Source organism: Chlorocebus sabaeus, chromosome 24, assembly GCF_047675955.1.
Source record: "Chlorocebus sabaeus isolate Y175 chromosome 24, mChlSab1.0.hap1, whole genome shotgun sequence".
NCBI lineage: Eukaryota > Metazoa > Chordata > Mammalia > Primates > Cercopithecidae > Chlorocebus > Chlorocebus sabaeus.
In genome coordinates, this window is record NC_132927.1 from 81,660,536 (window position 1) to 81,674,418 (window position 13,883).

General features: G+C 55.6%; 2 protein-coding genes across 4 annotated transcripts in view; one reads left to right on the top strand and one right to left on the bottom strand.

Moving 5' to 3' along the window:
• BRF1 (BRF1 general transcription factor IIIB subunit) overlaps positions 1-13,883 on the bottom strand; it is a 78,292-nt gene that overhangs the window by 29,931 nt on the left and 34,478 nt on the right. For both annotated transcript variants that reach the window (XM_007988038.3, XM_007988039.3), the window contains exons 4-5: positions 8,188-8,219; positions 4,177-4,249 (exon numbers count right to left, since the gene is read on the bottom strand). In XM_007988038.3, the coding sequence (XP_007986229.2) occupies positions 4,177-4,249; positions 8,188-8,219 (105 nt within the window). The remainder of the gene's footprint in view (positions 1-4,176; positions 4,250-8,187; positions 8,220-13,883) is intronic.
• On the top strand, positions 53-2,599 carry BTBD6 (BTB domain containing 6). 2 transcript variants are annotated; one of them, XM_007988037.3, is made up of 4 exons: positions 53-606; positions 690-780; positions 883-1,001; positions 1,165-2,599. In XM_007988037.3, the coding sequence occupies exons 1-4, from the start codon at positions 233-235 to the stop codon at positions 2,195-2,197; spliced, it is 1,617 nt and encodes a 538-aa protein (XP_007986228.2). In that variant the 5' UTR covers positions 53-232; the 3' UTR covers positions 2,198-2,599. The 2 variants fall into 2 exon arrangements, with proteins under 2 accessions (XP_007986228.2, XP_007986227.2); XM_007988036.3 differs by having other exon boundaries at positions 112-606; positions 690-1,001.

Here is a 13,883-nt window from a genome sequence, read left to right on the forward strand (position 1 = left end):
GGCCTGGGGGCGGGGCCGCACGGCAGCGTCGTCGCGAGGGGCGCGGCCCTGACGCAGCGTGACGCGCCGGCGCCGCGGCGGGTACAGGCTCAGGCGGGCGGGACGGCGCCCCCTGCGGCCGGGCCTGGCCGGGCTGCGTTAGGCTGGGCTCGGGCAGGGTCGCAGGGTCGCAGGGGCGGGGGTGGCAAGGGAGCGGGTGGCAACCCCGCGGGTCGCAGCGCCGCCGCCGCCCATGCTGCTGCCCCTGGCTTGCCTGCATGGCCGCGTCGCTCAGTGCCTGACCTCCCTGCTTTTGCTTGCAGAGCCGCTCCCAAGGCCCCGGCGCGGTGCGAGGGCGCGGGGCGCGGCGTCCACAGGCGCCGAGGCCGCCCCCGCCGCCCCGCCCGCGAAGATGGCGGCGGAGCTCTACGCCCCCGCCAGCGCCGCGGCCGCGGACCTCGCCAACAGCAACGCCGGTGCCGCCGTGGGCAGGAAGGCCGGGCCGCGCAGCCCGCCCAGCGCCCCCGCGCCCGCGCCACCGCCGCCCGCGCCCGCGCCCCCCACACTCGACAACCACCACCCGGAAAGCCCCGGCTGGCGGTGCTGCCGCCCCACGCTGCGCGAGAGGTGAGCCCGCCCCCCGCGGCCCGCGCACCCGCGCGCGCCCGCGCCCGCGCCCGCGCCCCCAGCCCGTGCCTCTGCCTTTGCAGGAACGCGCTCATGTTTAACAACGAGCTCATGGCCGACGTGCACTTCGTCGTGGGGCCCCCGGGGGCGACCAGGACGGTGCCCGCCCACAAGGTGGGTAGCGGCGACCCCTCTCGGAAGGCGTGCCCCGCCTGCCGTGTGGCTGCCCGCAGGCCGCGGGACAGCCAGGCTCACGGCGGCGCTTTCTCCTCCCAGTACGTCCTGGCTGTCGGCAGCTCCGTCTTCTATGCCATGTTCTACGGGGACCTGGCGGAAGTCAAATCTGAAATTCACATTCCAGACGTGGAGCCCGCAGCCTTTCTGATCCTGTTAAAGTAAGTCCCCTCTGTACTGGGGAAGGACGGGTGGGTCCGTTCTAGGCGGCCTCCCGTGGCTTCTGAGGGGGAGCACACAGGAGCTGATGGACGACTCTCCCAGGCCCAGCCCCGCAATAGGTGCTTGTGAGCCAGCCCCTGACGCGGGCCTTGCCTCGCCTAGGTACATGTACAGTGATGAGATCGATCTGGAAGCTGACACGGTGCTGGCCACTCTCTACGCTGCTAAGAAGTACATCGTCCCAGCATTGGCAAAAGCTTGTGTCAACTTTCTGGAGACAAGTTTGGAAGCCAAGAACGCCTGTGTCTTGCTGTCCCAGAGCCGGCTGTTTGAGGAGCCTGAGCTGACGCAGCGCTGCTGGGAGGTCATCGATGCACAGGCCGAGATGGCCCTACGGTCCGAAGGCTTCTGTGAGATAGACCGGCAGACGCTGGAGATCATTGTCACTCGGGAGGCCCTCAACACCAAGGAGGCAGTGGTCTTCGAGGCCGTCCTGAACTGGGCCGAGGCAGAGTGCAAGAGGCAGGGGCTGTCAGTCACCCCACGAAACAAGAGGCATGTTTTGGGGCGAGCCCTCTATCTGGTCCGAATTCCAACCATGACCCTAGAGGAGTTTGCCAATGGCGCTGCCCAGTCAGACATCCTGACTCTGGAGGAGACCCACAGCATCTTCCTGTGGTACACGGCCACCAACAAGCCCCGCCTGGACTTCCCCCTGACCAAGAGGAAGGGCCTCGCCCCGCAGAGGTGCCACCGATTCCAGTCTTCTGCCTACCGCAGCAACCAGTGGCGGTACCGCGGGCGCTGCGACAGCATCCAGTTTGCAGTAGACAGAAGGGTATTTATTGCAGGGCTGGGCCTGTATGGGTCCAGCTCTGGGAAGGCTGAGTACAGCGTGAAGATTGAGCTCAAGCGGCTCGGGGTGGTTCTGGCTCAGAACCTGACCAAGTTCATGTCAGACGGATCCAGTAACACCTTCCCGGTCTGGTTTGAACACCCGGTCCAGGTTGAACAAGACACCTTCTACACGGCCAGTGCCGTCCTGGATGGCAGCGAACTCAGCTACTTTGGGCAGGAGGGGATGACGGAAGTGCAGTGCGGAAAGGTGGCCTTCCAGTTCCAGTGCTCCTCGGACAGCACCAACGGGACTGGGGTCCAGGGTGGGCAGATCCCTGAGCTCATCTTCTACGCCTGAGGTGCCCGAGGAGGCTGCAGTAGATCGGCAAGTGAGCGGAGCGGAAGTCAATGTACTAACTGCTCTTAGCCTTGTCTCTCTCTGACATGTAGTCAGCTGAAACTTGACTGTGTAAAGTAGAGGCCTTTTCCACACAGCCAGAGCCCGGGGATTGGAGTCATAGGCATCTCTGGTACACTGGGGTGCACGTCTCAGGTGGAGGAAGATTTAGGGCACAAGGCAGGCCCCAGATCCCCTCCCAGTGGCACCCACGCCACCTGCTTTGAGGGGTTGGATGTTCCTGCCACCTCTTGGATTCTAAGTGGTTCCAAGCTTAACTTGAGACCTTCCCTTCAAATCTAAAATCGGCAAAAAGTCACTTAAAATAGTGGACTTCTGTAATAAAGGTTGCCTAAAATAACACCCGTGTGTCAGTAAATGACTACAGGAGTTGTACAGTGGGGTATTCTCTTTCTCATGCAACAGAACAGCTCCCATCCCGAGGAGAAAAGCTGTCATGCTGAACATGCTATGTGGTCTGGAGCAAACTGCACCCCAGTGAAGCCCATCCGTCCCCTGGGTCGCTGGCTGGCTTCTGGGCCACCCTGGGAAACACCAGGTGCCTAGTTGTCTCTATGTCCTAATGTATCACTAGCACCTCAGAGTCCTACCCTATGAACGGACTGGGGGGGGAGCATTCTGCTGGGCCCAGCATTCTGGATCCCTGGGGACACAGTGTCACTAGCTGTGACACTGCTGTGGGACAGCCTGTTGCAGGAGTGGACTATAGGGTGAAGCAAGCTCTCCCACCCCTTGCCTCTGTCTTCCCACTCTGCACACCCCGTAGGCAGTTGCTTTCTGGAAAACCTGTATGACCCCTGAAAAGAGGGATGGCCCCTCTTGGCACCTGGGAGAGGGCATGGGCCAAGTATAGAGCCCCAGCCAGCGTCCCTCTGCTGCTGCAGCCCACGCTGCTCAGTCCTGTTGGTGACCCAGCCCCACCTGGTGCTTCTCTACCCCAAGGACGTATGCTCCTAGATGCAGACAGGCAAAATAAGAAAGTGGGCTCTAAGCAGGCTGTGGAAAGCAGTCATCTGCTTGGTAAAGAAAGGGTAGGTCAGAACCATCAGGCAGTGAGTGTTCTGATCCTTTCCTTCTAGACTTTTCCACCAGGTTAGATTCTGCATGCATGAACACTGCTGCTGCCTTGAGGGGGAGACATGACTTACCCTACACCTAACATATATCAAGAAAGGTATATAGGAGCTCCATAAACTCGCAGAATGCTGCACACTCAACACAGAACAAAAGTGCCAGAAAAACCACCAAAGAGGGCTGTGGCTGGAAAGCACATCCAGGAGCTGCCCCACTGTCCCCATCTGTCCAGAGGCACCTGGTGCCAGGTGTGTTCCTTAAACCTTGTCCACACAAGATTTTCCCAGCACACAGCGCTTCTGTTTCCCTCTGTCTACACCTTCCTGCACACCTGACAGGCACTGACAATGGGCCCGCTGGTTTTGCAGCAGAAAGCAAGCCCCAGGCCAGGTGCAGTCTCATGCCTGTAATCCGAGTGTTTTGGGAGGCAAGGCAGGAGGATCACTTGAGCCCAGGAGTCTGAGGCTGCAGTGAGCTATGAACATGCCACTGCACTCCAGCCTGGACAACAGCGAGACTCTGTCTTAGAAAATAAGGCCCCACATTGCTGAGCTCCTAGCAGCTTTAAGAGACATTTCTTACTTTGAGGGGTCCCATACTTGGACAGGATTTCCCTCCGCTGCTCAAAGGACTTTTTTTTTTTTTTTTTTTTAGTAGAGACAGGGTTTCACTGGGTTAGCCAGGATGGTCTCGATCTCCTGACCTCGTGATCCGCCCGCCTCGGCCTCCCAAAGTGCTGGGATTACAGGCGTGAACCACTGCGCCCGGCCTGCTCAAAGGACATTTGGCACGCTGGTCCCTACAGCAGCCTGCTGGACACCCCAGCAGCTCACCCAGATGCCTACCTATGGCCGGCGCATTGATGCAGAGCTCTCTGGCCAAGAGAAGAAACGTCTTTCCCAGCACGTACACGTTCACCTGAGATGGAGAGAGCACAATCAGAAACAACATTGGTATTTAAGGAAATGTTTGCTTTTTTTCTCTTAAAATGCATCTATTGTTCAGTCTTTAAAGACTCCAATGGCCTGTGGAGCGGCCACCCTACACCCGAAAGCCTGGCTGTCCTCCCTCAGCTGCTGGGGCTCCCAGGGCCCTGCCTTCTTCCTCCAGGCCACTGCTTTAGGCTCCGCTGCTGTCTCGCCAATGATGGCATCTGCTTAGAAGAAAACCTGACTGCAAGGTCCCTCCCAGGGCGTCATCACACGGTGCACACTGCATTTCATTCAGAACCGTGCACCCATGAACACAAAACCTGTCCTATCCACATGTGCTCCCACCAGCCACCCTCCAGCCCAGATTCCGATGGGCCCGGGGTCTTGGCCTCAGTCCCCTTGCTGGGATTGAGATCTGTGTCCCTCAGTGACTCCCCTACCCCCAACACTGTTCCCACCGTAGGTCCAAATCCACGCAGATCCTGTCACCCCTGCCTTGACCACCTCCCATCGCTCTCTTCCCTGCCATAGGGCAGTGGAGGTGAGGCCCAGACTGAGAGGGGCAACCCCGAGGGCTGGCAGTGATGGGAGCACTGCTGCTTGTCCTCAGCAAAACAAGGACTCCAGCCAGTGTGCAGACCCTGTGCACAGCCCTGCCATGGGCTGAGTACCCCTAGGGAGCCCTGCTGGCTGGGGGAGGATGCTGCTGAGCAATGTCTGCTGGCAGGTGTGGATGAGGTGCAGAGTGGGAAAATCCTGGTCCCTGTGGGAGCCTGCAAGAGTCCTGCCCACCCTTGGCTGGCTTCATCCCAGGCTTGCCCCTGGGGCCCCCCAGCCTCACAGGCTTGGCTAGTCTGGCCCTCTGCCGCTAGCCTCCCCTGAAGAATTCCCTCGCCTGACTGAGCCCGGCTCGTGGGCCCTGAGACAAGTCCCCTTGTCCTGGCACGCCAGTGGCACTTCCAGGTGCTTGCTGACTCTGGGTACTGGGAGACCTAAGGGACCGAACACAAAGGGGCCTGTCTGCACTAGAGGCAGGAGACAGAGGCAGCGCTTTTTGGGGATACTTCTGATCAGGGACCCTGCCCGCTGGAAGGGCTGGGCCCCCACAGCAGCTCCTCCCTGGTCACCTTCCACCCCAGTGGGGCGTAGCTTCCGTCTTCTCCATTATATCCCTGAGAGCTCCATCACAAGGGCTGGTGGCTCACAGAGTGCATCTTCTGAAGGAATTTCTCCTCCTCACAGTTTCTGGGGGTTCCAGGGATCCCTGGGGTCTGCTCACCAAACTGTGGGGCGTGTGAGCACATGTAGTGTGTGTGTGCATCCGCAGGCGGTGTGCAGACATGCACGTGTGTACACATGCATACAGTGTGTCTAGGTGTGACTCATGCATGTCACGTGTGAGCGCCCCAGCCCCTGTGCTGGGTCCCCGTCAGGCCCCTGCAACTTGACCGTCCTGATCCCACATCTCTCTTTAAGCCACAGCAGAACCAGATCTGCTGCCGGCCTCTGCCTGCCCACCTCAAACTCCACACCCTCAACCTTGTGTCCCAGAGACACAGGGATCGATGACATCTGAATGCTGCAAGTGAGGAACCTCCAAAGGGAATTTTTAAATGTAAGCATTTAAAAAGCCTTTACATTTAAAAAGTCATGTGTGCAAAACGCATGCAGATTTTTTGTTTTTGTGTGTTTGTCTGTTTTTGAGACAGAGTCTCGCTCTATCGCCCAGGTTGGAGTGCAGTGGTGCGATCTCGGCTCACTGCAAGCTCTGCCTCCCAGGTTCACGCCATTCTCCTGCCTCAGCCTCCTGAGTAGTTAGGACTACAGGCGCCCGCCACCACGCCCAGCTAATTTTTTTTTGTATTTTTAGCAAAGATGGGGTTTCACCATGTTAGCCACGATGGTCTCAATCTCCTGACCTCGTGATCCACCCACCTCAGCCGCCCAAAGTGCTGGGATTACAGGCGTGAGCCACCGCACCCGGCTGCAGTTTTTTGTTTTCTTGAGACGGAGTTTTGCTCTTGTTGCCCAGGCTGGAGTGCAATGGCACAATCTCGACTCACTGCAACCTCCACCTCCAGGGTTCAAGTCATTCTCCTGTCTCAGTCTCCTGAGTAGCTGGGATTATAGGCATCCGCCATGATGCCCAGCTAATTTTTGTATTTTTAGTAGAGATGGGGTTTCACCATGTTGGCCAGGCTGGTCTCGAACTCCTGACCTCAGGTGATCTGCCTGCCTCAGCCTCCTGAAGTGCTGGGATTACAGGTGTGAGCCACCATGCCCAGCCTAAACATATGCAGTTCTTTACAGAGTTGCTAACATGTATGAGGACCGTGTATTGGAAATCCTCCTGCTAACAGTCTAACAGTGGCTGTTCCCTGAGGGCAGAGGTCAGGGTGCAGCATGGCCAGCTGTCCCCCCAACTCTCTTCCTGGGCAGCAGGTGGATTCTGCCTGCAGACTGCCCTCATGGGTGTCTGAGGAGCTGTACGCCCAGGCCAGTGAGCAACCTGGGTCTGCCCTAAGGCAGGGATCAAGAGGGAGACTCCATGAGTTCTCCATGGGACCATCTGAGTCCCCAGGAGCCTGACCACTTCCGGAGCAGCTGCCTGGCCCTGGCACTCACATTCATCTTCCCTGGGAAGTCGTGGGGTTGGAAATGGGGTCATGTGGTTTTGCCCTGAACCAAGCACAGAGCATCTGAAATGTGGATTTGCTGGATTATCACAATTCCAGCAGGGTATTTTTAGCTTTACCACAAAATATTTCAGCAGTAGCTTGTGAGTTGCCATTTATAAAGACAGCTGGGAGGACAAGGACCCCAGGTGTCGCCTGACACAGGCAGAAGCCTAACTGTGGGCTGCTGTCAAGGGCAGCAAGCCCCCGAGGACCAGAGGTGGCAGTACAGCCTATGGGTGCCCAGAACCCTGGTGAGCACCTGGATCTGGATACAGCTCCCTTCGGGGAGTGAAATCTACATAAATTCTGCACTGTGGTCACAACTGTTTTCAATGGTATTTCTCTTTTTGAGTCCGCAGCAGCATGGTCACCAAGGACCTGTGGTGCAGCCCCCAGCACTGTCCCTGCAGAGCCTCGATGCCCCCGCCCTGTGTCCTGTCTGCACAGGGGTCCCTGGGGTTGGTCTTTCCCCTCTGTCACTTTGTTCAGTCATGTGGAAAGAGAGATGTAACTGAAAACGCTTTCTGTGGTACCCAGAAAGTGAGTGTCTCCAAATAGAGTGTAATACAAGATTTTTCTACAATTTAAAATGCATGCAAGAGGCCAGGTATGGTTGTTCATGCCTGTGATCCCAGCACTTAGGGAGGCCTTGGTGGGAGGATTGTTTGAGCTCAGGAGTTCAAGACCAGCCTGGGCAACATGGCAAGACCCCATCTCTACTAAAAATACAAAATAGTCAGACTTGGTGGCAGGCACCTGTGGTCCCAGCTACTTGGGAGGCTGAGGTCGGAGGATCGCTTGAGCCCGGGAGGCAGAGGTTGCAGTAAGCTGAGATCACGCCACTGCACTCCAGCCTGGGTGACAGAGCAAGACTCCATCTCATCAATACATAAATAAATAAAATGCAAGGTCAAAAGAAATAATCTCCTATACCAAACTAGGTACTCACAAAACATTTTTTTAATTAAAAATAATCTCCTTTGTGTAGGACAGAAGTTCACGGTTCACCCAGGCCTAGCTAACACCCAACCGTGCCCAGCACTGGCAGCTGCCCTCCTGCCATGGAGACCCACAATCCCACAAGTCTCGGACTGTGACCCCCAAGTGATGAAGGCCCTTCATCCTACAGACCAAAACTTCCTGTCCGGGCAGGCAGCACAGGCCGGCCACGGAGATGCGTGGAGGCACCTGGTGTACCCCGGTCACAACCCCAGGCGGGGAAAGACGCAGGATGGAGGTTGTCTACCTGAAGCAGGTCGCTGAGATCCAGGAGCATGTCTGCAGTAGGAGTCAAGGATGCTGTCGAGCAGCCGGCAAGCTCAGGTTACCCGCCTACCTTCAAATGGGCAGGACCGCAGGACTGCACCCCCAGGGAGCTGGAGTCCCCCCTCCAAATATAAGCTCCACCTTTGATCAGAAAGGAAAGGTGGGATGGAAGCGAGGCGCAGCACGCTCAGGCCTCACCAGAGCCTCCCAGCCCCAGGCACAAGTGAGACTGCTGTGAACCCAGTACCAGGACAAGGGACTGCAAGGAATGTGGAGCCAGTTTGGGGGAACCAGAAACGGTGGGGACTTCCATCTGATCCTGGAGAGAGCGTGCACCCCCACACCCCCGCCTGCCCAGTCAGGTGCCCACCGTATGGTGGGTCTGCTGCCCACACACAGCACAGAAGACACAGTGGCACTCGTGCTCCATCCCAAGGGCACTTCCTGAGCACCTATCGGGCGCCAAGCAGGCAGTCCTCCTGGGAGATAGAAACATAGACCTGGGGCTCCCCTGGTGAATAGTGAGCCTGCAGGCACCACCGGGAGCTGTGCTCGAGAGGCAGGTGTGGGGACCCCGCACAGGACCTGTCCTCGCTCAGATGCACAAACAGGACCAAGAATGTGTCTTAAGTGATTCAAAACTCAGATGGACACATAAGTTATCAAACACAAGTCACTGGTCAATACAACCTGCCAGACAGCTGACGTGCACATCACTCGTGGGCCCACTGTAGCTTCGAGAAGCCACTAAGGACACCTCCTGGAGCTGGATCAGGCGTCCAGAGCCGGTGTCCAAAGGAAGATCCCTGGGACCAGAGCAGCAAAGCCCCACCGTGCAAGAACCTCACAAGCAGTCGGACGGTGAGGATGCCAGCCCACTCGTCCACACCCTGGGCTGGAGGCCCCTGACCTCTCTTGCAACTCCATGCAGAACAGCAAGGCCTCCCACCCTAAGGCGGCGCCAGGGCTGGGCACAGGGGCATTCAAACACAGAGGAGAACCCCCAGGACGGCTGGGACGTGAGCAGTGAGGCCTGTGAACAAAGGTGCATCTGAAGGCAAGCAGTCCCAGAGGGCTGTGACGATGGGCAGGACAGACCGCAGCACAGCCAACAGACTCGAGAGAGGCACTAAGAGAAGACCAGCGGTGGGGGTGGAGACAGTGACATCAAAGGAAACCAAAGGAAGGCAGTAAAAACTACCTGGGGAAACACCCGTGACAGCCAACACACATGAACAGGAAAAACCAACGAGGCCAGAAGGCTACATCGTGTGTGTGTGTGACTCCAAGCATACACCTTCTGGAAAAGCCAAAACTATGGAGATCGCATTAGGTCAGTGGCCACCAAGGGCTGGGGAAAGGGAGGGTGGGTGGCTGGAGTGGAGGGTTCCAGGACACTGCAACTCTGCACCGTACCGCACTGGTGGGTTCACGTACTGCATACTTGTGAAAACCCATAGAAGGCACAGCGCCAAGAGTGAACCTCAATGTGAACTGCGGACTTTTGTTACCAACAGCTTGGCAAGACGGGCTCATCAACCGTAACAAGTGGACCAGTTAACGCAAGATGTTAATAACGCAGGGAAACCCGGGACTAAATGCGGCGTATGGGAACTCTGTGCCGTCTACACAATTTTTCTGTAAGACTGCTCTAAGAAATGAACTCTATTGGGCCGGGCGCAGTGGCTCACACCTGTAATCCCAGCACTCTGGGAGGCCGAGGTGGGCGGCTCACGAGGTCAGGAGATTGAGACCATCCTAGCTATTGAGACCATCCTAGCTAACATGGTGAAGCCTTGTCTCTATTAAAAATACAAAAAAATTAGCCGGGCGTGGTGGCAGGCGCCTGTAGTCCCAGCTACTTGGGAGGCTGAGGCAGGCAAATGGCATGAACCCAGAAGGCGGAGCTTGCAGTGAGCCGAGATCACGCCACTGCACTCCAGCCTGGGCGACAGAGTGAGACTCTGTCTCAAAAAAAAAAAAAAAAAAAGAAATGAACTCTATTTAAGGCCAGGCGCTGTGCCTCACGCCTATAATTCCAACACTTTGGGAGGCCGAGGTGGGAGGATCACCCGAGGTCAAGAGTTCGAGACCAGCCTGGCCAACATGGTGAAACCCCGTCTCTACTAAAAATACAAAAATTACCCAGGCGTGGTGGCAGGTACCTGTAATCCCAGCTACTTGGGAGGCTGAGGTGAGAGAACTGCTTGAACCCAGGAAGCAGAGGTTGCAGTAAGCCAATAGTGCACCACTACACTCCAGCCTGGGCAACAGAATGAGACTCTGTCTCAAAAAAAAAAAAAAAAAGAGAAATGAACTCTATTTAAATAAGAAGAAGAATAAAGGCCAAAGTAAAAAAAAAAAACAAAACTATTCAACAGAAGCTTCGTGAAGACAAAAAAAAAAGCCAACAAGCACATGAAAAAGAACTCAACTATATTAATCATCAGAAATGCAAACAAAACTGTGGCACAAGCCCACGAAGTCACTGAATGCCGGGAGGATGTGGAGCAAGCATAGCTCACCCATGCTGCTGATGGAAGCGTGATGTGGTACAACCACCTTGGGAAAAGGCCTGGAAGTTTTTTTTTTTTTTTTTTTTTTTTTTTTTTTGAGACGGAGTCTTGCTCTGTAGCCCGGGCTGGAGTGCAGTGGCCGGATCTCAGCTCACTGCAAGCTCCGCCTCCCGGGTTTACGCCATTCTCCTGCCTCAGCCTCCGGAGTAGCTGGGACTACAGGCGCCCGCCACCGCGCCCGGCTAGTTTTTTGTATTTTTAGTAGAGACGGGGTTTCACCGTGTTAGCCAGGATGGTCTCGATCTCCTGACCTCGTGATCCGCCCGTCTCGGCCTCCCAAAGTGCTGGGATTACAGGCTTGAGCCACCGCGCCCGGCCAAGGCCTGGAAGTTTCTTATACAACTAAACACACACCTCTGACCTACCTATTCCACTCCTAGGTATTTACCCAAGAGAAATAAAAACATGTCAGTTAGGTGCAGTGGCTCACACCCATAATCCCAGCACTTTAGGAGGCTGAGGCCAGTAGATCACCTGAGCCCAGGAGTTCAAGACCAGCCTGGGCAACACAGTGAGACCCTGTCTCTACAAAAAAATCCAAAAATTAGCCGGGTATGGTGACAAACACTTGTTATCCCAGCTACTCAGGAGGCTGAGGCAGGAGGACTGCTTGCACGCAAGAGGTCGAGGTTGCAGTGAAATGTGATTGTACCACTGCAACTCAGCCTGGGCCACAGAGACTCTCTGTAAAAATAAAAAGAAGTATGTCCACAAAAAGACTTGTAGAAGAATGTTCATAGCAGCTTCATTTAGAACAGCCAAAAACAGGGAGCGGTCCAGGTGTCCATTAATACAAGAACACTCTGGCTTGTATTCACACAGCAATACCACTCAGCATACAAAACACCATGGGTGCCTCTCAAAACCATGTCTGCCGGACACAGGGCTCACGCCTGCAATCCCAGCACCTTGGGAGGCAAAGCAGGCAGTTGCTTGAGGCCAGGAATCTGAGACCAGCCTGGCTTACATAGCAAATCCTGTCTCTACTAGAAATACGAAAGATTAGCCGGACGTGGTGGCGTGCCCCTGTAGTCCCAACTACTTGGGAGGCTAAGGCATGAGAATCGCTTGAACCCGGGAGACAGAGGTTGCAGTGAGCTGAGATGGAACCACTGCACTCCAGCCTGGGCGACAGGGCTACGTTCTGTCACCAAAAAAAAAAAAAAAAGGCATGTGAAGTGACAGGGGCGCAGATCATATGATTCCATTTATAGGGCATTCTAGAACAGGCACAACTGGTCTGTAATGGAAGGAAATCGAAACAGTGGCTGCCTCTTGCGGGTCTGGGACTGTTGGAAGGGGCATGAGGCCTGTCCACAGAGCCCTGCTCTGGGCTGACAGGTGACTGTTTGTCAGAACTCTCCAGATGGAGCAATTAGAGCCTGTGCATCTCACTTTATGCCAACTTTACCTTCAAAGGAGAAAAAGATCCAGGAACGATGCTCACCCCTACTCAGCTGATGGGCTGCCTGCTGAAGGGCTGTGTGCAGTACACAGACGTCTGCAACTTGCCTTGAAACGCGCCAAAAAATAAGACAGTGAGGGCAGCATAGCTTTGGGGAGCGGACCACAAGTGTGAGCGAGGGACTCCACAATTCACGTCAACTTTGCAGGTGTTTCAATTTTTTTTTTTGAGATGAAGTCTTGCCCTGTAGCCCAGGCTGGAGAGCAATGGTGTGATCTTGGATCACTGCAACCTCTGCCTACAGTTCAAGCAGGTTCAAGAAATTCTCCTGCCTCAGCCTCCCAAGTAGCTGGGACTACAGGTGTGCACCACCATGCCTGGCTAATTTTTTTGCATTTTTAGTAGAGACAGGGTTTCACTATGTTGGCCGAGCTGGTCTCAAACTCTTGACCTCAGGTGATCTCCGCACCTCGGCCTCTCAAAGCGCTGGAATTACAGACATTAAGCCACTAAGCTCAGCAGAAAATTTTCTTAATAAAACAATGGGATAAGTGTGTACATTTTAAAAGGAGCTTCGAATTAAACATTTAACGAGGTTAAAATGACTGCTTTCCCTGAAACGAAAATCACCCGGCACTTGATCCGCATTCACCTGGCTCTATCAGGAGCTTCCAGGGAAGTTTCCAGACGATGGAAGCTCAATTATGTGCTTCCCTTACGAGGACATCACATCCTCTCTGGCCAATCCTGGGAGGGCCCATTAATGCCTTTGGGGCCCAACCTACAGGTCCCCCAGCTAATGAGCTCCTGGGGCTCTGGAGGCTCTCCTGTGTCCAGCATGGCCAGTACCGGTGTCCTCCCAGCAGACCCTCCCTTTTGCTGAGCAGCTGCTTCTGACCATCTGGGAATTACAAAAAAAGTCTGCAGAGAAGAGGTCCTGTCTGAGGCCCCCAGGGTGCGAGAGCCTGGATTCTGCCAGCTGGGGCCTCTTTTCGCCTCCCTTCTGGCCCCTGCCATGCTGTGCTGGGTGTCTTCTGCTCAGTGCAGCCGAGTGCCAGTCAAAGGAGAGATGCGTGAGCACAACAGAGGGCAGGTGACACAACGCCCTCAAAGGGCGCCAGACATTCCTAAGTGCGGTAGAGGCCCAGGCGAGACTCCCATCAGCAGATGACAAGGCCCGGGAACGGTCCAGTCATGACGGTGCAGCCCTGCACCCCACTGCTGTGCCATCAAACGGCCCCGGGTCCAGGAACCAACCAGGCTTCCCCACCACAGCTGTGGACAACACAGCAAGGAGCCACTCCACCGTGAAGAGGATGGGGAAACAAGCCGCCCACACCCTGGCTGGCTGCACGATGCTCGCAGGGAGAAAAACTGCAGACGGGTCCTGACTCAGACAGACACATTTTCCTTAAGTGGAAAAGTTTACAGAGATTTAAATAAGGCAGAACTAAAATTTAAAAGAACAATAAATTTCTCTCAACAGCCTCACATACAAATGCTTTTACTGGATACCCAAAGAGAGAAACAAGGGAAACTGCTCTCGTATATACAGCCCCACAGAAAGGGCTGTGTCCACAACAGTCAGCAGTGGAGGGGCCAGCAGGGGCCCCACCCTGAGTGGACACCACTATTCCCGGCCCCATGGGACTGGAGAGGGGGGCTGAGGTGCCCACATGGTGTGAGGACCAAGGA

Coding starts and splice junctions, on each gene's coding strand:
- BTBD6 (XM_007988036.3), top strand. CDS start 233: ATGCTGCTGCCCCTGGCTTGCCTGCATGGCCGCGTCGCTCAGTGCCTG. Junction 607..689: donor CGCCCCACGCTGCGCGAGAG/GTGAGCCCGCCC, acceptor CTGCCTTTGCAG/GAACGCGCTCATGTTTAACA. Junction 1,002..1,164: donor GCCTTTCTGATCCTGTTAAA/GTAAGTCCCCTC, acceptor TGCCTCGCCTAG/GTACATGTACAGTGATGAGA.